The sequence below is a fragment of the Brassica napus genome, chromosome A6 (assembly GCF_020379485.1).
Source record: "Brassica napus cultivar Da-Ae chromosome A6, Da-Ae, whole genome shotgun sequence".
Classification (NCBI taxonomy): Eukaryota; Viridiplantae; Streptophyta; class Magnoliopsida; order Brassicales; family Brassicaceae; genus Brassica; species Brassica napus.
The window spans coordinates 5010828-5031812 of record NC_063439.1 but is presented as its reverse complement, the minus strand read 5'-3'; the positions used below and the strand labels follow the sequence as shown (position 1 = coordinate 5031812).

At 34.2% G+C, this 20985-nt stretch overlaps 4 protein-coding genes across 4 annotated transcripts; 3 read left to right on the top strand and 1 right to left on the bottom strand.

Annotated features, from left to right (window-relative positions):
- Positions 1-2727: 2727 nt before the first annotated feature.
- Positions 2728-4087, top strand: LOC125610193 (protein cornichon homolog 4-like). The gene is made up of 4 exons (XM_048782234.1): positions 2728-3069; positions 3344-3525; positions 3614-3736; positions 3833-4087. Exons 1-4 carry the CDS (start codon positions 2998-3000, stop codon positions 3867-3869), a joined length of 414 nt encoding a protein of 137 aa, XP_048638191.1. The 5' UTR covers positions 2728-2997; the 3' UTR covers positions 3870-4087.
- Positions 4088-4932: 845 nt separating this feature from the next.
- Positions 4933-5625, top strand: LOC106445585 (general transcription and DNA repair factor IIH subunit TFB5). Its single transcript, XM_022720693.2, has 2 exons — positions 4933-5035; positions 5115-5625. Exons 1-2 carry the CDS (start codon positions 5001-5003, stop codon positions 5290-5292), a joined length of 213 nt encoding a protein of 70 aa, XP_022576414.2. The 5' UTR covers positions 4933-5000; the 3' UTR covers positions 5293-5625.
- Positions 5626-5899: 274 nt separating this feature from the next.
- On the top strand, positions 5900-7635 carry LOC106445582 (ATP-dependent Clp protease proteolytic subunit-related protein 2, chloroplastic). The gene is made up of 9 exons (XM_013887166.3): positions 5900-6051; positions 6123-6166; positions 6275-6347; positions 6424-6538; positions 6634-6771; positions 6859-6975; positions 7059-7127; positions 7222-7317; positions 7402-7635. The coding sequence occupies exons 1-9, from the start codon at positions 6002-6004 to the stop codon at positions 7537-7539; spliced, it is 840 nt and encodes a 279-aa protein (XP_013742620.3). The 5' UTR covers positions 5900-6001; the 3' UTR covers positions 7540-7635.
- Positions 7636-9189: 1554 nt separating this feature from the next.
- LOC106445581 (ACT domain-containing protein ACR8) lies at positions 9190-12062 on the bottom strand. The gene is made up of 7 exons (XM_013887164.3): positions 11678-12062; positions 11192-11237; positions 10962-11076; positions 10810-10877; positions 10145-10717; positions 9950-10054; positions 9190-9853 (listed from the first exon to the last, which is right to left on the bottom strand). The coding sequence occupies exons 1-7, from the start codon at positions 11737-11739 to the stop codon at positions 9497-9499; spliced, it is 1326 nt and encodes a 441-aa protein (XP_013742618.2). The 5' UTR covers positions 11740-12062; the 3' UTR covers positions 9190-9496.
- Positions 12063-20985: the final 8923 nt, after the last annotated feature.

Sequence of the window (20985 nt, the reverse complement as noted above, 5' to 3'; positions counted from 1 at the left end):
AGTTGGAACTGGACCTTAATTTTAAGTTTTCACAATCTATGTACATGTTTTTCTTGTTCTGCTTTGTACTATCAACCATTAAGCTTCTAAAATAAAATTAATTAGGAGTCTTAAGAATTATAAATGGTTTGTCGACAGAAGAAACTACTGTCTTAGTCCTTTTACAAATATAAATTAGGCTTAAACAAAAGAATCCTCGTTAACAAGAACTTTCATTACACTTGAGCCTCCTCTTTCTAGTTCGTTACAAATTATAACTGGTGAGTGGGATTTCCATTTGTGTCTTCTTGTCTACGTGGGATGTGTTCAGTATTTGAACATATAACAAGGGTAAAGTGGGTATTTAATTTTGTTTCTACACAGTCAGTGGAAGACATTGAAGGGTGAGAGAGTGTGTTGTGTTGACCATTCTGTTGTTGACTCAAAAGTACATTTCTTTTGTAAAAATAAATTCCTCTTTGAAAGTTGTGTAATTTTGTAATTTGACTTCCATTTCTTTCTTTTTTTTTTGAACATCGACTTCCATTTCTTACCGACAATTTTTTTTGGTTCCTCCTACTTTCTTAATCTTTATTCTTTACCATTCTCTAATCATTTGTTTTTTCTAACACCTCTATAAACATTTGTTTAAAGTCTAGAATATTTGGATGTTGTTCAAAAAAAAAAAAACTCTGCAATATTTGGTTGCATGGCTTTTCTTTTCTTCATTGATTTTGTGTGAAGGTTTCATTACCATGAGCGTCACAGGTCGTCGCTAGTAGTTTGAACTTTCAAAGTCATGAGTTACAACACCCTTGTACTCTTGACAGCATTCACATCTTCTTCTTTCTGCGAAAGCAACAAAGATCATAACACACACACATAACATATATCATTGCGGTTAAGTGAAATTCCAAAATTTTAAAACAATGATCCTTAAAAACCACTTAATCTTATAATAAATTCGTGATTTAAGAGTCTTTCTAGTTGGTACGTACTACTGTAAGCACACATTTTTAACTGTTTCGGTCATTTCAATTGGAAACCAAATAACAAACCCTACTTTCTTGATCGACTATTATCTCACTAACTCTAACATCAACTACCTAACGTTTAACTTTTCATATGTTCCTTGATTTTTCTTGTTACGATCAGCTTATATACTTTCATTTTGTCCTCTTGTTTGTATACATTTTCTTAGAATAGACCACAGATCAATCTGATCACTAACTATAGGTCCATGTAAAGTCCGAATATCAAACCACACTCATGAATTTCATCGTTCACTATAGATTCGTACATGGCGTATGTCGATATATAACAATACAAATAACAATCCACAAACGAAAAGATAGTACACCATGTTGCGAACTTCCGATAACAGTCTTTAGCAAAAAAAGAAGAAGCAAATGTTGCGATAACACGGTACGAACAACATAGAATATGTTAATCACAAATTTTGGCACCATTTTGCTTAGACAAAGATAATCAATTATAAGAAATTGATTTTAACCTCCTCTCACACAAGTTATTCAAAATATAATTTCACTGAACAATATAGTTTAGGCGTGCGTCGAACGAGCTTACCCCAGCCAAAGTGTCACGTAGTGTCTCCAAGATAATAGATAGCAAGTCGTAACATTGTTATATCAACAAAGCAATCTTATGTAATACAAAAAAAATGTAAAATACAAAATCAGTATGAAGATAACTAAACCTGGACAGTTTTCAAAAAAAAAAAGATAACTAAACCAATAATTAAAGTAACAAGTGGAGGTTAGGAGGAGTCGAGTTTTAATTGGTCAGTATATAATGTGTATAAAACCATATGTCACAACTGTCTCCCACTTTCTGATGTATGCATGCTTATATATATATATATATATATATATGAATGGTCCATGGATTATATAACTTGTAAATATACATATTCCACCGATATTAAAGGCAAAATTCAATTTTGTTAGAAGAGAATTTAGATCAGTCCAATCTTAAAAGAGGGATAGTACTATCTGTTAGAATGATCTTGTCTGTTACATACCAACCACCCAAACCCATGCATTATAACAGCTCATTTTTTTTAATAAACTTATCATGCTGCAAAACACTTGAACCAGAAAATGCTGAACTTGTGAATGAGATTTGAAAAGAAAATAGTGGCAATAAATTGTAGAATTAGAGAGATATCTAATTCTTACATGGAATGAGGCTTCTTAATTCGCTAAATGATGATTTCTCCGAAATGCGTATTTTAACTTTTAACTAAAATAAGTTACTTTTGTACCAGAAAAAGAGTAAATCAGTAACTCTTGTCTCTTGACAGAAAAGGAAAAAAAAAAAGGATCTTCATTTTCCACGAAGTGACAAATACATTGACGTTCATTATTACTGTGAGTCTGTGACAACGTAATTTGCTTTTGCTTGATTTACAAGATTGTACGAGTTTTCTCAACCACTCCACTAGATATACAGTGTGCAGATTAGATGACAAATGAATATACACCAAGTAAGAAAGTATAAATAATTGAGACAAAAAAAATCAACTACGCCTTTTATAGGTGATAGCGACAGTAATGATTTAATTAGTGAAACTTGGGGATAGTTTTAGTAGCCTAGTCTTGCAAATGAAGTATTCCTCCATTCATTCGTAAGTGATGATGTGACTATTAAGTTGAAACTGTTGAAAGTAAAGTTATTGTATTAGTTAATTGGATGAAAGAAAGAATTGTACTCCTTCGAACTTAGAAACCCAAAACTAATAAGATTTGTTTAGGCCCACGAGCTTAGAAAATCATACCGGTTAAAGTAAACCGGCATAGAATTGTACTTGGGTCAAATAAAAAACAAATCGTTTAGAAGCGGAAACCGAACCGGAACATCGGGAAACAACAGAACCGGAAGTCTCGTTTTGTCTGAACAGCAGTTGTTCGTTCCGATTCAGAAGAATCTCGAAAAACCGAAGCCAAACTGAACTTTAATCGAATCTGGGCGACCGAACACGTAGGCAGAAGGAGGAAGATGGGAGATATTTGGGCATGGCTTATATCCTTCTTCTTCCTCATCGCTCTTGTCGGAATCATAGTGTATCAGGTTTTTTTAATTCGATCCATTTCTCAAATCTAAAATTCTTTTGGTTTCCTAACGAAGCTTGCCCCATTTTAAATCACGGAAAGTTCGAAGGTTTGAGTATCTGTGTAGTAGTTTCTGATTTTAATTTAACTTCAAAATTTTAGAGTTTAATATGTTCTTTGCCTCAGGATTGGTAATTGAAAAAAGTTTCAATTTTTGGAAGTGTGTTTGTGAGTTTCAGTAATGCATGTTGATCATAAAAAAAAAAAAAAAATCTTTTTTGGATTTGGGGCAGCTTGTATGCTTAGCGGATCTGGAGTTTGATTACATAAACCCTTACGACTCAGCGGCGAGGATAAACTACGTGGTGTTACCGGAGTTCATTGTACAAGGAGTTCTATGTGTGTTCTATCTCTTTACAGGACACTGGTTCATGGCAATCCTTTGTCTCCCTTATATGTACTACAACTTCCAACTGTAAGTCTCTCCTTTTCTTTTAACAACTAATTTTTTGGTATCAAGGAGGAAATGTTGATGTCTTGATTTCGATTCGGTTTGTTTTCAGTTACTCGAAGCGACAACATTTGGTAGATGTCACGGAGATCTTCAATCTGTTAAACTGGGAGAAGAAGAAACGGCTGTTCAAGCTTGCTTACATAATCCTTAACCTCTTTCTCACTATCTTCTGGTAAAACAAATAACAGATTTCTCTTTGCTTAACATTCTTCGTTATAACTCAAAGACAGCTAATAACATTTTCTGTCTGGAACTTTTTTTTTACTAGGATGATTTATTCAGCGTTGGATGATTATGAGGATTGATTGACAAGACGCCCCCATCCATCTTCTTTCATCTGATTTAACACCGCTGCCTAATGACACAGCGCCGTGCTCGTGCTCATGCTTGTAGACATGATAAAAAAAAATGGAAGGAGAAAGTGTATTTACTTTTTTTTTTACCTGTTTGATGTTTGTAAGATTAGTGGCAGAATGATTTGTGCATCTTTCGTTGTTAGAAGCATTTTCTGATTTATCAACTGTCTATAATGTCTGATCATTATTTGTATAAGCGAACCAAGCTCATAAACTACTCTCTAAACCCTAGCTGTCTCTTCTTATTCTTTGATTTTCTTGCCGTGAGGGTTTGCTCCGGCGGCTTATCACCCACGTTGCGAGTAGACCCTTCCTACTGTTTCATTCATTGTATTGGTTTCTTAGTTTTGGTGGTGGTTTTTGAGTTTGAAAACTTCAGGCTCTATGCGGAAAAGTTTGATATGGTTCAGATCATTCTCATTCTTATTCGGATAAACTCTTTGACATCTTCTATCTAAGATATATCTATTGGTATGATCTCATGCTTTGTTTTTTTTTTTTGTAATATTCTGGAATTTTTTGCAGATGTGGCTCAATGATACACATAGTAAAGAAAAAAAAACTAGTGATCAGTCAAACAACAAAAGAAGTTGGGTGGTTCATGTGAACTTTGATCTTTTTTTTTATAAAAAGTGAAAAAGTGAGCTCCTTTTGAGATAAAACGAGTCCAAAACCCTCTTTTTTTTTCATTTGTGCGTCCGTTGGCCATCGTCTCGTCAAGCCAAAGGAATATCGTGAACAAGGTGAGTTCTCTCTCTATCTCGCTCAAAGACAAACACACTCGATCCTTAATGTATTTATTCAAGAACCTTTTTTGATAGTTGATAGATCCTAAGTTTGCTCTCGTTCCGTCGCAGAAACTTGACCTAGATTTGGCAATCGAAATCTACTGTGATGGTTTTAGGGTAGCTGAAACTCACTTATGGAATTGTTGCTTATTAGTAGTGTATCTCTGAACTGAAAATAAAAAGTATTCAACTTTCTTTTTTGCTCGTTGTGATTGATCGTTCTGAGTTTCAACCAGTGTTTTAGCATTCTAATCCATATTTATTCCACAGGTTTTGTTTCAGAGAACTCAAAATGGTTAATGCCATCAAAGGAGTGTTCATCACCTGGTACTCACTCTTCTTTCCTTTCTCAGTCATATATCTACATAACACAATTTGTAGTCATGGTTAATCTTTTTGTTTGCAGCGATATTCCCATGGCGCAGTTCATAGTGAACATGAACAACTCGATGCCTTCCTCTCAGAAGTTCATTATTCATGTTCTCGATAGTACTCACTTGTTTGTCCAGCCTCATGTTGAGCAGATGATCCGCAGCGCCGTTGCTGACTTTCGTGATCAAAACTCTTACGAGAAGCCTTCTTAATAAAATATATAATACACCATCTATCAAAATGCCTTCTTTTTTTTTCCTTTGTCAGATTGAATCATCTTGTGCAAGATTAGATTACTCATGGTGACATTGTCAGTCTATTTTCTCTTGTTATGTTTTGATTAGTTGGAGATTCATGTGGGATACTCATTTTTACAAGTGGAAAGATGGTTTTTGATATTGTTTCTCTCTGTTTTGGTTTTTGAATCAATCGGTTTTCTCAAACCAAACTAGTGAACATCAGTTGTTTTCCTGTTATGTATAGATTAGTTTGAGAATTGGGATTCAATACCTGTTCTTTGATTCATAACCATAATAACATTTTATGATTTTGCACTTCAGTTACCGCAAGTTTACAGTACAGTAGGCTGGAAAGTGAACCGGCTTAGTTTTTTAACCGGATTGACTGAGATATTTACATCTGAACCGTCAAATGTCAAAATAATCCAAAGGGGATGTGAAATTCTAATAGAGAGACAGGGTTCTGGAAGTTCAAAGAAGTTAGAAGGGAAGAAAAATCCAAGAAATAATTAAACCAAATACAATTGCACATGTAAACCAATCGGTTAAGGTAAACCAATATAACTCTCATTAACCCATCCATCTTCCTCACCCAATCTGTAATTTTCCCCTTTGTTAATAAAAAAGAAAAAACACACACAAAAGGTTGTGTTGGGCTCTCAAACACAAGCTCTCGACGACCATGGCGGTCTCGTTTAACACAACCCTTCACCAGTCTTCTCTGAGTCCGTGGTAATCTTAGATTCTCCTAATTTGTAATCTCCTCAATTACATACACTTACACTTGCATCTGATTGTTGTAGCTGTAGCATCAAGCTTTACTCTGGGTTAAAGCCTCAATCTTCAAGTTCGTTCCTTTTTCTTCTTAACTCTTTTCTAAAGTTTTGATTTTTTAATCGATAGTGAACTGATTATTTCGTGTTACTACAACTGTTGTCGGAATTGAGTTCTTCAGGCTTTTTGACAAATGGGTATCAGAATCTGAATAAGGAGTTCTACGGCAGGATCCACAAGAGTTTGCAATCAGGGTATATCTCAAAAGTTCTTCTCTTTCGCTCTTTGAATGTGATGGGATGGGTTCATTGAGCTTTGTGGTTGTTGCAGGACGGGGAAAGCGAGTAGGTCAAGGGTGAAGATGATGCCTATAGGAACACCGAGAGTGCCATACAGAAACCGAGAGGAAGGCACTTGGCAATGGGTTGATATATGGAACGCCCTTGTACGTATTATTTATTATTCAACTCTTTACATAAAACCTTGTGACAAAGAAAGAAAGAAAAGAAGATGCAAACTTTGGTTATTCTTTTGTTGCAGTATCGAGAGCGTGTGATCTTCATTGGACAAAACATTGATGAAGAGTTTAGCAACCAGATATTAGCAACTATGTTGTATCTCGATACTCTTGATGACTCCAGGAGGATTTATATGTACTTAAACGGACCTGGTGGAGATGTGAGTTTTTCTCTCTTTACATTTTTTTTTGTTCTTTGCTTACACACTTGTTTAATAAAAAAAGTTAATTATCTTTTTTTTTTGTAGCTAACTCCAAGTTTAGCTATTTATGATACAATGAAGAGCTTGAAAAGTCCTGTTGGGACACATTGTGTTGGCCTTGCCTATAACCTTGCAGGCTTTCTTCTTGCTGCCGGTGAAAAGGTAATCATCTATTTGAACTTATGTGCTAGACTCTGAGGAAAATGGGTTGAATTGTTTTATATTCTTTCTTTATTATGTGAAAGGGTCAACGGTTTGCGATGCCATTGTCAAGAATAGCCCTCACGTCACCAGCTGGTGCTGCCCGTGGTCAGGTAAATAAGCTGCGCCTATCCCTCCAGTCATGGACTGTTATACCATTCATTTAGTAACATGGTGAAGCTATATACATTTGAAAACTTCCTTTAGGCTGATGATATCCAAAATGAAGCAAAGGAGCTTTCAAGGATAAGAGATTACCTCTTCAACGAACTAGCCAAGAATACTGGGCAGCCTGTGGAAACGGTTAGTTTTTGTTGTCATAATAGTAATGACACTTTTGAGAGTGCTGCATATGATGATGATGATATTGAAACAATGATGATGCAGATCTTCAAAGACTTGAGCAGAGTGAAGAGGTTCAACGCTGAAGAAGCTATGGAGTACGGACTTATTGATAAGATTGTTAGACCACCGCGCATCAAAGCCGACGCTCCTCGCCAAGACGAAACCTCTGGTCTCGGTTAATCTGTTTTTTTTTTTCCTTCACATTTGGTAATGTCAAAAGCTTGAAGTTGTTGTTCCTTGGGTGATTGAAACCGTATAAAATCTTTTTTCTCGTTATTTCTTTCTATTTGGGTTCTACAAACATTTTTAAATCTGAAGCTGAGATGAACGTCTGCTAACCGCTGGCTTTCTTGTCTGGTTGGTTCTGTGGTAGTCCCACGAAAACACACCCTAACCAGACCGAAGAAAATGCTTACAATGTGGATTTGTACCGCTTCTAAAACCAAAATTACCTTAAACTCCCCCCCCCTGACTAATATGGATCTTCATGCACGTTTCAAATGGTTTTATCGTATAATTAAATAATATGAAAATGTAGATTTTGTGGATAACCTACGAACTCACTCTTCTACCTAATGAAATTTCATTTTGTATTTTTATCAGTGAAAATGCAAGTTTACGTTTTTCTATTCTACAATTTTTGTTGATTGACAGAATATTTGCAAATTCGTTTAAAATGCAATTTTACCAGGCCAAAGATCATTAGTTAGAGCATCTTCATCCCCACTCCATAATTTACTGCAAAATGGAGTGGAAAATGGAGTAGCGAAAAAACAAAAAAGTGATTACTCTATAAATGGAGATATTTTTTATTTTTTGTTCATACTCCATTTTCCACTCCATTTTTGGAATAAATTATGGTGTGGGGATGGAGATGTCCTTACGGTATGTGTAAAAAGTAAGGTCGATGAATCTTGAGATTTATTATGTAGCCTTTCTCTCTCTGAGGTGAAGCCTTAATGACTGAAGGACTGTAAAAAGGCTCATTGTCTAGTCTGAAGCTGGCATGTTGTTTAGGAAAATGGAAGAGGATGTTACCCCAAATGCTGGTATACACAACATACTTATCAGGGCACTTCTCCGAGGAAGTGACGTAACCATTTTTTTTTCTTTTGCGGTAAAATGTTAACTGTGACGGTACCACTTCAGTTAAACTAATCGGATAATCATGAAAATGGCGCCACCCACCTTCTATTATTAGTAATATAAAGTCAAGATTTTATGTTTTACAATAGTTTGAAGTAAGAAGAGCATAGAAAGCTGTCGGCAGTATTGACACACGCAACTTAGACCTAACACATGAGAACGACGTCAAATGTTTTAACTATTGAACATAGATGGATCATTGGATTATACATTTCTAAAAAGTAATACTATCCTGCTTTTTGTTCATATCTTTTACTGGATGATTGGAGATAGACACTTGATTTTTCCAAGATTTTGAATTTGAATAATGAGATAAAATCTATATTTACGACTTCTATCACCAACTTTTTCAACAAAATTAAATAAGAAACTGATCAACGTGGGATGAATGGAAGGAACATAGGGAGACACCAATGCATCATTTTCCAATTACTCCACGAATCATCACCTACCAACAGCTTTGTTTGCTTACCTACCTTTATTGTCCTTTTTCTTGTTGGAAAATTATGATGGAAAGTTCCAATATTCAAAAACTAGAACGTACTATTCAGCTTTTTTATTTTAATGGGACATATAATCCATAACCACATCTATAGTTTTCTATAATTTGAATAATGGGACCAAAACCTTAAAACATTCCACAGAAAAATACCAACCACTAATAATCTAGCAAACACACAAACATATCAAAAAATAATGATAATAATTAATTTTAGAAACTTTGTACAAACTTTTATAACATCTAGAACCCCCACAATAAAAAAATAGTAAGCAACTTCTGATTTTCTAATCATCCTTCCCTATTTTTTTCTCTATTAACAAGACCATGAACAAACATTGCCTAAACTTAAACTCAATTTACCAAAACACACAAATTAGAAGTATTGATCCTTGAAAAGGCACGCAGACTTTTTCCAAAGAAGTCTGCGTGTCTTTTAAGAGATAAATTCTACTGCACTGGTGGTTCGGTTAACCCACGTTGTGAACTGTCTCAAGAACATGATTTGACAAGACCAAAGCTGAATAGATTTCTCCAGACCAAGCTCCCGAGTGAAACCAACACTGCTTTAGTCTGTTGATGTTCTTCTCCATCTCCCTTCCTTTGATTCACTGATGGCATTTCTTTTACTCTTAGACACTCGAAACCGATTTTCTCCCTAACCGATTCAATCAGTTTCGAGTCGGCTTCATCTCCATTCGCATCGGTTACATAGAATATGTTTGTAGCCATACCGCAGCTCGTTGATATCTCTGTTCTTGTAACATTCAGACCGTTTTCTCTGAACGTCCTAGTAACTTCCGCTAGTAAACCTTGTTTGTCTGGATGTCTCAGCTCCAATCTCACACCCTAACACACACAATCAAAACCAAAGAACGGGTTTAGATAACCGGTTAACCAATTAAAACATTCAATCAATTTCAGCGTTGTCTAAATTATATATACCTCAGATGCTCTTCTCTCCACTGCCGCTTCTAAGCATTGTATCACTCTTTGTCTCTCTGCTTCTGAACTAATCGGTGATCCATCCTTATGCCGGATATAGAATTCCTGAAAAAGTTCAAAAAAAAAATATTGTTTAGCTCAAAGTCAACCTCTCAACTATAAAAAAATTGCAAAAGACCGGTTCAAGAAACATACCAAATGAGCTTGGTCTTCAGATGTGTTGATAGTCGCATGGAACACGGCATATTCCATATCGGTTAACGTACAAACCACGTCGAACAAAAGCTTAGTCCTGTCCCGGCAATGAACATTAACGACCGAGTAGCCCCTCTCAGCCCAATTTTGAACCGTCACAACCACCATAGGAGATCTCTCCTGCTTCTTGGATCTCTTCTCGTAGTCTCTGTCTTCGAACATAAGCTGATGAAGCCTGCGTTCGATGTGCGTCATCATATCCACCGAAACACAAGTCTTGGCAGCGGACTTAACGTCGTTATCGCCGTTCAGAACGTTCTTCAACCGTCCCTCGATCTTGGATATGCGATGAGAATCAAGAATCGGTGATCCTGAGCTGCAGTCTTTGAGATAGATCATAGACGCAACTCTGCCGTTATGTGTCCATAGCTTAGCGTCAACTACATCGCAGTTGAGATCAGAGAGAACCGCAAACATCTCGGATAGTAAACCGATCCTGTCCGTTCCGGTTAACTCTAAGGCCGTTAGACCGTTAACTTCAATGTTTTCTCCGTAGTAAACCGTTTCGATCGACTGTCAAAACCAAAAAAAGAAATATTTCTATTTTTAGAATCCCTTCTTGAATGCAGACAGAGCATTTATTTATATTAAAATTACGAAAATACCTGTTCAATGTATTTTAAGACGCTCTGATCATTCAACTTGTTTCCGTTTATGTCAGTCACATGGAAAACTGCAGTAATTAGAAAACAAGAGTTATAAACATAATTAAAACATTATAATTAATTTTTTTTTTTTTTTGAAAATTGTTAATTACCATCCATGTTCCATCTTCCATCAGAAGAAATGTAAGCTTTTTTAATGGAGAGGTTCAAATCGGTGAGGATTTGTACTGCTTCTAACAATATACCATGTCCTCTTGGACTGTCAACCTGATAGAAGAAAAAATGGAGTTATTGTTATTAATCTTTTGGATTAAGTATGAATCATTTACTTTGAGGCTATTAATTATTTAAGGTTGTTTAGATTAAAAATAAAGAAGCAAACCTTGACGATTGTCGCTGAAGAACAAACACCATTGTCGATAACGACCCTGTAAATTATGTACAAATTAATTTTAGACTAATTTTCATTTGTGTCAAAAATAAATTTTGTTCAATTAAAGTTTGAAGAAGATAAGTCGTTAAAAAAAATTCAAGTTGATGAAAGAAAAGAGGCCGAAAGAGAGTTGTGGAAATATTCTAGGAAGCAGACAGAAAGAACAAACTTTAAAATATTTTAATATATTTCTTTGGAAAAAAGGTTAATTAAAAGGATGAACGAAAAGAAACTTTGAAAATTTAAAAACTCAATTTGAAATTTCGAAAATATTAAACTCATAATTTCCAGGAAAATCTTCAGAGATATAGAAAAAATACAGAAACTAAACACGAAATCATTAGATACCCAGCAAAAAAACGAGGTTCTTGGTTTTTATAATCTTAAGATCTGTTCTTGAGAAAAATGAAAAAAAAAAAAAAAAAGCAAACAAACCTTGGAGTGTTCATCCTAATCACAAGTTTTTCATATTCATCCAAATAGCCCTTCATCGCCATATCTATCTTTCCCTCAATCTCTCTGATACTCACACGGCGGCGTTTTCAATCTCTTCTTCTTTAGCTTCTCTGTTTCTTCTTCTTCTTCTTGTTACCAAAGATGACCCACCAACAAAACAAATATCGATCTCTTCAAAGGCGTTTCTCTCTAAACCAAACGCTACCGTTAATTTCTCTTGATTTGCGAGACTGTTACTTTTTTCTCTCTCTAGATGATTCAAAGCACGTTTTCACATAATCCTTCCATACACTGGACTCCTTTTATATATAGATAAATGCATATTTAATTTTTTTTTTATTATCACGGCATATTATAGAAGACTCACATGGAAGGGCACAACTCACGCATGTTTCTAATGCTAAAAGTCTTCTTGATATGGACTTTTTATAATGTTTCATTTTTAATATATAGTTTAACCTACAAATGCTACAATAATCATCATTCTTCTACCTTTGTATTTAACTTAATTCTTCTTAATAAATACTATTTTTAATCAGTTTATTCATGTTAACTTCATTATTTCAGTTATTCTAAGTCTGGTACAATTTTTTTTTTAAAAGAAAAATTTAATAATATAGCTTATTAGACGCAAAATCATCCAAAACATCAAAACCTAAATCTCAGGAAATGGTTTAATTAGCTATTAAATATTCCCGTAATTAGTTAGCAATCCCATCACAAAAGAAACAACCAGCAAAAACTCCACGTGTCAACACATCCTTTTGTTATGGTTGTTCAACTGTCCAGCTAGGACACCACCGGTCCTAAATGGGGTTTTGCCTTTGCGTGCTTTCCACTCTAGTATGATCCCTCCCGACAATCACTCATCCAACGGCCACGGTAGGCCACGTGTCATAATCTTAAAGGTCCCACGTCAAATGATACTCGCTTCGTAGCTAAGATGAGAATTCTCTTCCCTACACACACACCCACCTCATAACGTGACCACGTGAGAGCTACGCGATTCTCGAAGATCCGTACTTTCCCATAAGCTCTATGTATGTTCTGTAATACTCTTTCTGTTTTTTATTATAAGTCGTTTTGAATTTATGCACATAGATTAAGAAAATCATTAATTTCTTATATTTTCGAAATAAAAACATCATTAATTATTTACCTAACCACAATTTAACCAATAGAAAAATAGAAGATATATTATCATTGGTCAGACAACATTAATTACTAATAAATGTTACATAAAAAACCGAAAACGACATATAATTTGGAACAAAAAAGTTTCTCTAAAACGACTTATATTAAAAAACGGAGGGAGTAACTAATAAGCCTCGTAGATTTTGGTTCAGAGATGTTTGGTATGGTATTCTACGCGCTTTGTAGATCCGTACTTTCCCATAAGCTTGTGTTCTGTAATAAAACTCGTAGATTTTGGTTCCGACATCTCTGGCAATTTAAGGGCATATGGGTCTTTTCGTATCATGGGAATCTCCGAATCGAGAGGCGCAATTTTAAGAGGAGAAAGATCTTTACGGGACCCATGTAAAGCTGGCAAGAGAGAGACTGTCACTTTTAAGCATGTCGTAAAGGGTAAAACTGTCCTTTGCTCGAGCAGAATCAGGGGTTAGTCACGTGGTGACATTTAATTGGACCAAAGGAAGTATAGGAAGAAAAGTAAATTCACGCGTGACTCTCACGTCGATGAGGTGATTTTATCGGCCTACCCATTACGCATTTACCGACTATATACCATAGTCCTTAATTGAATTAATCCTAAAACAGAATATCACGTATCAACTTTATTGGAGATTCATGATCGTCCATAAGCGTGATTTCCTTTACTTTTTATAATTAGATAATATAAAAGTGGCTACAGTTAGTAGATGCCAGAATTAATAGATTCGTATATTAGTATGTGGATTGTTAGTTATATCCTACTAGTACAATTTGGAAAAAGAAAACAAGTGTATAACATAAGGGATCATCTAAGGAGATTATTCGCACTACATACGAATATGCCCCACGTATGGGCCACTTTCTCCACAAGGAACATAACCATGTCACGTGCAATCACGTAGGATGTCCTAACGATCTAAAATCATATAGGATATAGATCTCGCCACGTCGACGTCAGAGTTCTCCGTAATGCTAGTAATTCAGTTTCCTATATACATGCTTGGACGTGCAGTGCAGTAACCGAACCTGCCAAAGCAATTTAACTATTCGTTAAGCTTAACGGACAAAGACCAAGGCTACGATTCTTTGTGCTGCATTTATTAGCTGTTAATGTTTGTCATATCATTAATGACACATTAATGATCAATTTGCAATGAGTATTAAAATCTATTTTATGTTTTAACTCGACAGCCGGTCATTTTTATTATGAGTAAGGGTAAGTAGGTAGACTAAAACGTCGAGGAAATAAAAAATGTGTCCAAGAATCTTAGAACAATTACAAAATAAACAGAGTTACGAGCTTCTCCGTACGTTCAATAGAAATTTTGTCGATTACTCTGGCCCTTGGTGTTATTGATAGTATACAATATTTTGGCTCTTTTCAGAATAGCCTTTTTTTTTTGTTGGCTCTTTCCACGTCGGTTTTAGCGGGAAATTGTGTACGATTCTCCGCCGGAAACGGGAATGGCCAGTAACCAGTTGGTTGTGGGAGCTACGTCATCAGATCGTAATAAATAACATTATTGCGATAATCTTGGCAACAGAATCAACCAAAAGAAGATTGTCCACGAGAATATGGGTCGGGTCGGTCGGTGCCGTTAATTCTCATAAAAATTCTTATTTTATGGATAATGTGACTTTCTTTAAGAACAATTCGAAACAACTAAAAACTAAAAATTGGGTATAAAGGGAAAAAAACACAACCCACAGGAAAAAAACAGCCTTTGAGCAACTCGTAGGAACAAAACGTTGAATGGACAGAAAAATCCCGTGGGGGAATTTACTGATGTGGCAATACAGCTCAAAAATTATTATTTTCGTAGGACCATTCTCCAATTTATTCTATAACATTTCCAAATAATATGTAGTAGGAGTATTATTTACCCTAATCTTCTAACAGGAAATTTATTGATTGTTGCGTAGTATTAAAAAATCCTTTTATGGTAAGTGTGCAACCTAATCTCTGCAAGGGCAATTCCGTAGTTGACCATGGAGCCCAGACAAAAAGGAGTCCATGTGACGAGACAGAGTTCGGTGTAGCTTTTTGACTCACTGTTAGTGTTTTGGCGCTAAATTTCAATATGCTTTCCCTCCTCTCTCTTTGATCTTAAGAGGATTTGTCTTTTGAGTGCAACTATCTAAGAAGTCTGAAGTACCAGGCAACATGGAGTGTATCGTTCATGATTATTATTATGCGCATCAGAAACTTATGATCGAGGTGAGCTTGTTTGTCAACTTGCGGCTCCATAAGATATTCGGATTAATTGCTCGATCTCATCAACTTGCAATTGTTTTTCTTTGGAGATCATAAATAGGTCCAGATTCACAATATCGGGAAGACATTCGCACGACCTCTGTGTTCATTAGTATATATTCTAAACAGATTTTAACGAGGTTATTATATGATTGTTAGGAATAGTCGGGCAGATCATGTTATTTTTTTAACTCTTACAAAGATCACACCATTATTTAGACCAAAAAAAAAAAGATCACACCATTACTCTCAAGGGGCATGTTGTTCCTCGGACGTGACAAAACATGTATTTTCCGTTGTTATTATAGTCACAGATATTTATATGATAAATGTAGATAAATTTAGTTCACTTACTTCGATAGAACGACAGTTGTAAATGGTTTTTTTTTTTTGTTGATTTGCCCACTGTATCGCCGGTTAATATTTTATACTAGTATTTTGTATAAGATAAGTTCAAGGCATGTCGACTCTTCTTCTCATATAGCATCGACAAATTTCCGTAGTTTTAGGAGAACTTCGTGGATCTGAGGATATTCCCTAAATGAAATCTCAGCCGTCCAATTTAATATTGGAATACTACTACTACCCTCAGAGTTTGACTAGGATTTTGTCCATTGATGAATACATGTCTCTCTAACATGTTCAAAAGCTTTTAAACTAAGTTAGACCATCTATAATGCATTACTCTATTTTTTACTCTAAAATAAAGTAACTCTATAATAGAGTTTGAGTTTGTTCCAATGATACTTTATTTTAGAATAGAAAATAAAGTGATGAACAAAAAAAAAAACAAATTATTCTATATTTGGAGTAAACCTATTTTTCACTCTATTATAGAGTGAGAAATAGAGTACCATTGGAGCATTTTTTACTCTAAACTCTATTTTAGAGTGAAAAATAGAGTGGGGTTGGAGATGCTCTTAAAACCGCACTAATCCAAGTAAATGTTTAAAACTCTGTTCGATAAAATCAACATAACAGCAGAACCCGATAGCTAAACATGACCTTGCTCCCAAACGATTACACTAGAGTTTTTCGAAAGTTTATTTATGTTGTGTGATTTCGTGGGTTGAACCATCCTTTTTTTTTTTTTTGAGCAAAGTGTTGAACCATCCATTCTGTGTATTCTTCGGATTTTGTAGTTTATGTATCGAGTTACTTTGCTCAAAAAAAAAGTATCGAGTTACCTTTTTATCTTGATCCAAAACTCTATCATTTTTATATTAGTTTGTTATGTACATATCGATTATTTTGTAAGAAAAATTGGTCACTAAGGTTAGTCCTGTTGTGATGGTTTATATTTTTGGCTCTGATCACTTTTCTGAATGATCAGTATTAATTATGTGGGAAACTTTTATACATGTGTTTGTAGCAGCATGATTAAGTAAGTTCCAGTTCTCTATAGTGCCTGTGCATGCCACGTTAATTAATTACAATTTGTGGGTAATATAAGGACATCCACGCCGACAATAGCATAAACCAGTAAACGGCATGCGACAATAATTGGAGACGAATAAGTTGAATTAATCATATGCTTAATATGACAAGTAAAATGTTGAGCCGAATACCAGTCAATGTTTGAGGGGTTTGAAGATTAAACCTAATTGCTGAGGCCAGAAGTATTTGAATGTTCAAGAAAGAGATGGTTTGACTTTTGTTTCACAAAAGTGCTTAAGATACATAAATACAGGATTTGACTTTCGATGATAAAAAAATGGTTGACTACTGCATATACAACGCCAAAAGAAAAAGAATAAATAAAATTATCACAGTTAGAGCATGATCTATGTTATGTGTTAGCTGTTGAGTGGTGACGAAGTGGAAGGCTAGAAGCACACACAAGTAATTAGGAGTGGTACACCGTACACACCACTTCCCTCTCACGCCGCTTGAGAGTTTATTTTTTATAATACTTCTAATACGTCAACTAGTATTGTAGGCTGATACTTTATGTTATTTTGTTCTTGTCAACCTCTAATTGATTTTTAGTACATGACTTTGTTTATAGGACAACTGATATTTGTAAAGAATAATAAGAACATAAACTAAAATTTCAATACCAAAATATAAAAATAAAGAAGAATTGCAGAGTCGAGATGGTTAATCTCTTTCCTTAAATCTTTAAACGCCCCGTAGTGTGACGGTTTTATGGCGCTCAGATTCCCAAGATACAACTGCAGCATTGTTTCTGTTTACCATCACCGAAAAACAGAATCTATCGAACCTATTTCTGTGATGTACTCTCAGACTCAAAAGAATAAAAAATACTAGCATAACTATTCTGAGTGGGAGAAATGTTCTTGATTGTATGAATGTGTGTGTTTTCTAAATGGCTCACAAGCCTTTATATAGAAATATAATGAGAAGCACAAGTTTCATTTTTCAACACAAAAATGAAACCTCCATAGTGCACTAATGGAGTTTTTAATTCTTGTCATTATTATGTGAATTTATTCCACATTTTGACCAAGAAATTAAAGAATAAAATTATTATTGTTTTGACCAATTCAAACAAAATAATATACTTTAAAATGGATTTCTTTTTTATATTTTATCAATATAAAAGATCAACATATATTTGGTTTATAAGATTAAGTCAATGAACATGAAGTCCAACTAACAAATCAAAAAACCCAAATCCAATTTCAAATATCCAATGTGTGTATTTGCTACTTTATACAAGTTTTTCAAATCACACACATTAGACCTCCATTTCTCATTCAAATAAAACTTCTTTTTTGACATATGAATACATTATTCATAATGTTCAAAAAATAGTTCCAACAATCCCCCACATGAATAGAAATGACTCTAGACACTAGACGACTCGACAGACTTTCTAGACAAGACTCAACTTCCTAGACAAGACTCGACAAGACCTAACTAAGGACTTTTGAGAGTACAAACGAAAAATCCACTGCATGATGAGTTGGTAGCAATTTTTCAGCCTTGAACCAGTCATTGTTAATAGCTATCGGATTTACTCGGCCAGGAGGTGGCCATGATGTCTTGAACCTCCCGGGCTTTGGTGTAAACCTAGACAATAGCCATAACACAGCTTCATTCTCTCACAGAATTAGGTTCTCTATTGTGTTCATTTTGGCCGTGAACAGTCTTGGTTAATCATGAGTGAACTTGGAGAATATAGCCTTTCCTTCATTCTCCTAGAAACGGCCCCATTTCACACTCACAAGGTGATTTGCCATTAACTTTGTTTAGAGGAGTATCATGTACTACTCCATTCATATCTCAAAGCTATGGACACAAATCATTAAAAGCTAATGCTTATCCTGTATTCCTTACATGTAGCACTGTTTAATCATCATAGGAATTGGGTATAGACCGAAGTCTTACAGTGCTTTGGGCAGACTTAGTTTCACTTAGTTGTCTCCTTGAACCTATTTCTTGGGATCTCCAGTCAGTTAGGTAGAGTTACCGCGAAACCTCATCTTAATTCACAGGCGACCCATTCCTTTTGATGATATAACAATTTGATCTCATGACACACCTTTAATTAAAGGATCCTAGGTTGTCACCATAGTGAACATAATCTCTTGAGATTAGTCGAGATCAATTGTCTAATGATTTTTGTCATCTTTTATTCAAGATACAATTAACTATTATACACAAAACTCAGTGTATGACACTAGTTTGTTTTTTTTTTTAATAAAAAAAATATATTTTGATAACTATCACTAAGTTCATTTGGCCTCTTGCCAACGACTTTATATGGTAAGCAAAGCTTCCCCCCACATTTCTTGAGATAGCTCAAAACATGCATAATTACATTTAACATCTCTTAAGAGTTTAGAAAATTAATCTACAACTCCTTTAGATTTAAATGAATTAAAAGCAATTTCAAAAATTATTACAATTTTCTTGAAAAATGTGTTTCATTCTTAGAAATTCACATTTTACATCCAACTATTTTCATAGTTTTCTTAAGTTGATTTATAAATCCAACTTGTATGTTTTGGATCTTTCCAAACACATATTTTGCTTTTTAGCAAATAAACATATCATTACAAGATATTATTTTACCATCAAAACCATTATATGATTATTTTCAACCATATTGACTTTATAAACTACAATACACATGTTAGTTTCAGTCATATTAGTCTGAAAATTCTCATTGTTTTTGTATGGTCAATCTTTTTACAACTAGCGTTTAAGCATTGACAAAATATGAATGTTTTGATCATTATCAACAACATTATCTTTTCTAAATGAAAAATGATTCTTATGTGGCAGACCTCTCCCAAACTTAATTTGGGGCGTCGACTCACGAATCCATTTCCATTTATACAACATGATTCCTTAAGAATCAAAATGTTCTTTCTGACAACGGTTTCACCATATTTTTGAAACTTGAATCATTTTTTTTTCCTCTTGATCAAACACTTAATAATCAAATTAAGTTGTTCCAAAAAATCTGAAACAGAAATAAAAAACGTTAGCATTCTTGATAACTAAAACAAATAATTATCTTTAGCCAAGTCAAAGCATTAACAGATTTTGAACAAATAAATTATTTGATCATGTAAACTGACGAATTTGATCACAACTAAATGCAAAACAAATACACAATGTAAATGCATTAAAAGCTTTAAAAAAAAAAAACCACAAGAACAAACGCTCCACAGTTGCTAATATATGCAAGATCAAACGCTTGAATTTTGATAAAAACCAGTCGTATAAGCATGATTAGATCATACAAGTCACACTTTTGTTTCAAAATAATTTTAAAAATCAAGCGAAAGTGCAACACGACGGTTTCAACACGTCAAAAGACAAATCAAATCAAATTGTTTTTTTTTTCTTTCAGAAAATCTGTAACTAATGATCAACGCTTGATGATAAAGAAGATTCACAGAAAAACAATAGCTAAGATTATTATAAGAAATCCCTGCGTATGATCGATCTGAAAAGATCATAACAATTGCTTTTTCATCACCATGAATTCTCGAATTCCTGTTTTTATGATAAACAAGATCCGATTCCAGCATCTTTAACCTTATGAAGCATAAAAGATATCAAATTCATTACTCCAAAATATTAATTATTTTAATGAATCTAGCAACAAAATCTCAAATAATCAAGTTTCAGAAATCAGAAGAGATAATTTCCCAACACCAAGAATTTTCTCATAACCTGTTCTCAAAAAAAAACTTTTAACAAATATCAGTATTGTTAGTGCAGAAGCATAAACAATATTTAAAGATTTAAGAGTGTATGAACCTTATTTTACTACCATAGGACAACTGATATTTGTAAAGAATAATAAGAACATAAACTAAAATTTCAATACCAAAATATAAAAATAAAGAAGAATTGCAGAGTCGAGATGGTTAATCTCTTTCCTTAAATCTTTAAACGCCCCGTAGTGTGACGGTTTTATGGCGCTCAGATTCCCAAGATACAACTGCAGCATTGTTTCTGTTTACCATCACCGAAAAACAGAATCTATCGAACCTATTTCTGTGATGTACTCTCAGACTCAAAAGAATAAAAAATACTAGCATAACTATTCTGAGTGGGAGAAATGTTCTTGATTGTATGAATGTGTGTGTTTTCTAAATGGCTCACAAGCCTTTATATAGAAATATAATGAGAAGCACAAGTTTCATTTTTCAACACAAAAATGAAACCTCCATAGTGCACTAATGGAGTTTTTAATTCTTGTCATTATTATGTGAATTTATTCCACATTTTGACCAAGAAATTAAAGAATAAAATTATTATTGTTTTGACCAATTCAAACAAAATAATATACTTTAAAATGGATTTCTTTTTTATATTTTATCAATATAAAAGATCAACATATATTTGGTTTATAAGATTAAGTCAATGAACATGA

Bases quoted from the DNA above. Each gene is read 5' to 3' on its own strand.
- LOC106445582 (XM_013887166.3), top strand. From the start codon at position 6,002: ATGGCGGTCTCGTTTAACACAACCCTTCACCAGTCTTCTCTGAGTCCG. The intron at 6,052-6,122 runs GTAATCTTAGAT...TGATTGTTGTAG, and splicing joins CAGTCTTCTCTGAGTCCGTG to CTGTAGCATCAAGCTTTACT. The intron at 7,128-7,221 runs GTAAATAAGCTG...AACTTCCTTTAG, and splicing joins CTGGTGCTGCCCGTGGTCAG to GCTGATGATATCCAAAATGA.
- LOC106445585 (XM_022720693.2), top strand. From the start codon at position 5,001: ATGGTTAATGCCATCAAAGGAGTGTTCATCACCTG. The intron at 5,036-5,114 runs GTACTCACTCTT...TTTTGTTTGCAG, and splicing joins AAAGGAGTGTTCATCACCTG to CGATATTCCCATGGCGCAGT.
- LOC125610193 (XM_048782234.1), top strand. From the start codon at position 2,998: ATGGGAGATATTTGGGCATGGCTTATATCCTTCTTCTTCCTCATCGCT. The intron at 3,070-3,343 runs GTTTTTTTAATT...GATTTGGGGCAG, and splicing joins TCGGAATCATAGTGTATCAG to CTTGTATGCTTAGCGGATCT. The intron at 3,737-3,832 runs GTAAAACAAATA...TTTTTTTACTAG, and splicing joins CTCTTTCTCACTATCTTCTG to GATGATTTATTCAGCGTTGG.
- LOC106445581 (XM_013887164.3), bottom strand. From the start codon at position 11,739: ATGGCGATGAAGGGCTATTTGGATGAATATGAAAAACTTGTGATTAGG. The intron at 10,878-10,961 runs GTAATTAACAAT...TAATTACTGCAG, and splicing joins TGGAAGATGGAACATGGATG to TTTTCCATGTGACTGACATA. The intron at 10,718-10,809 runs GTATTTTCGTAA...TGGTTTTGACAG, and splicing joins TCTTAAAATACATTGAACAG to TCGATCGAAACGGTTTACTA.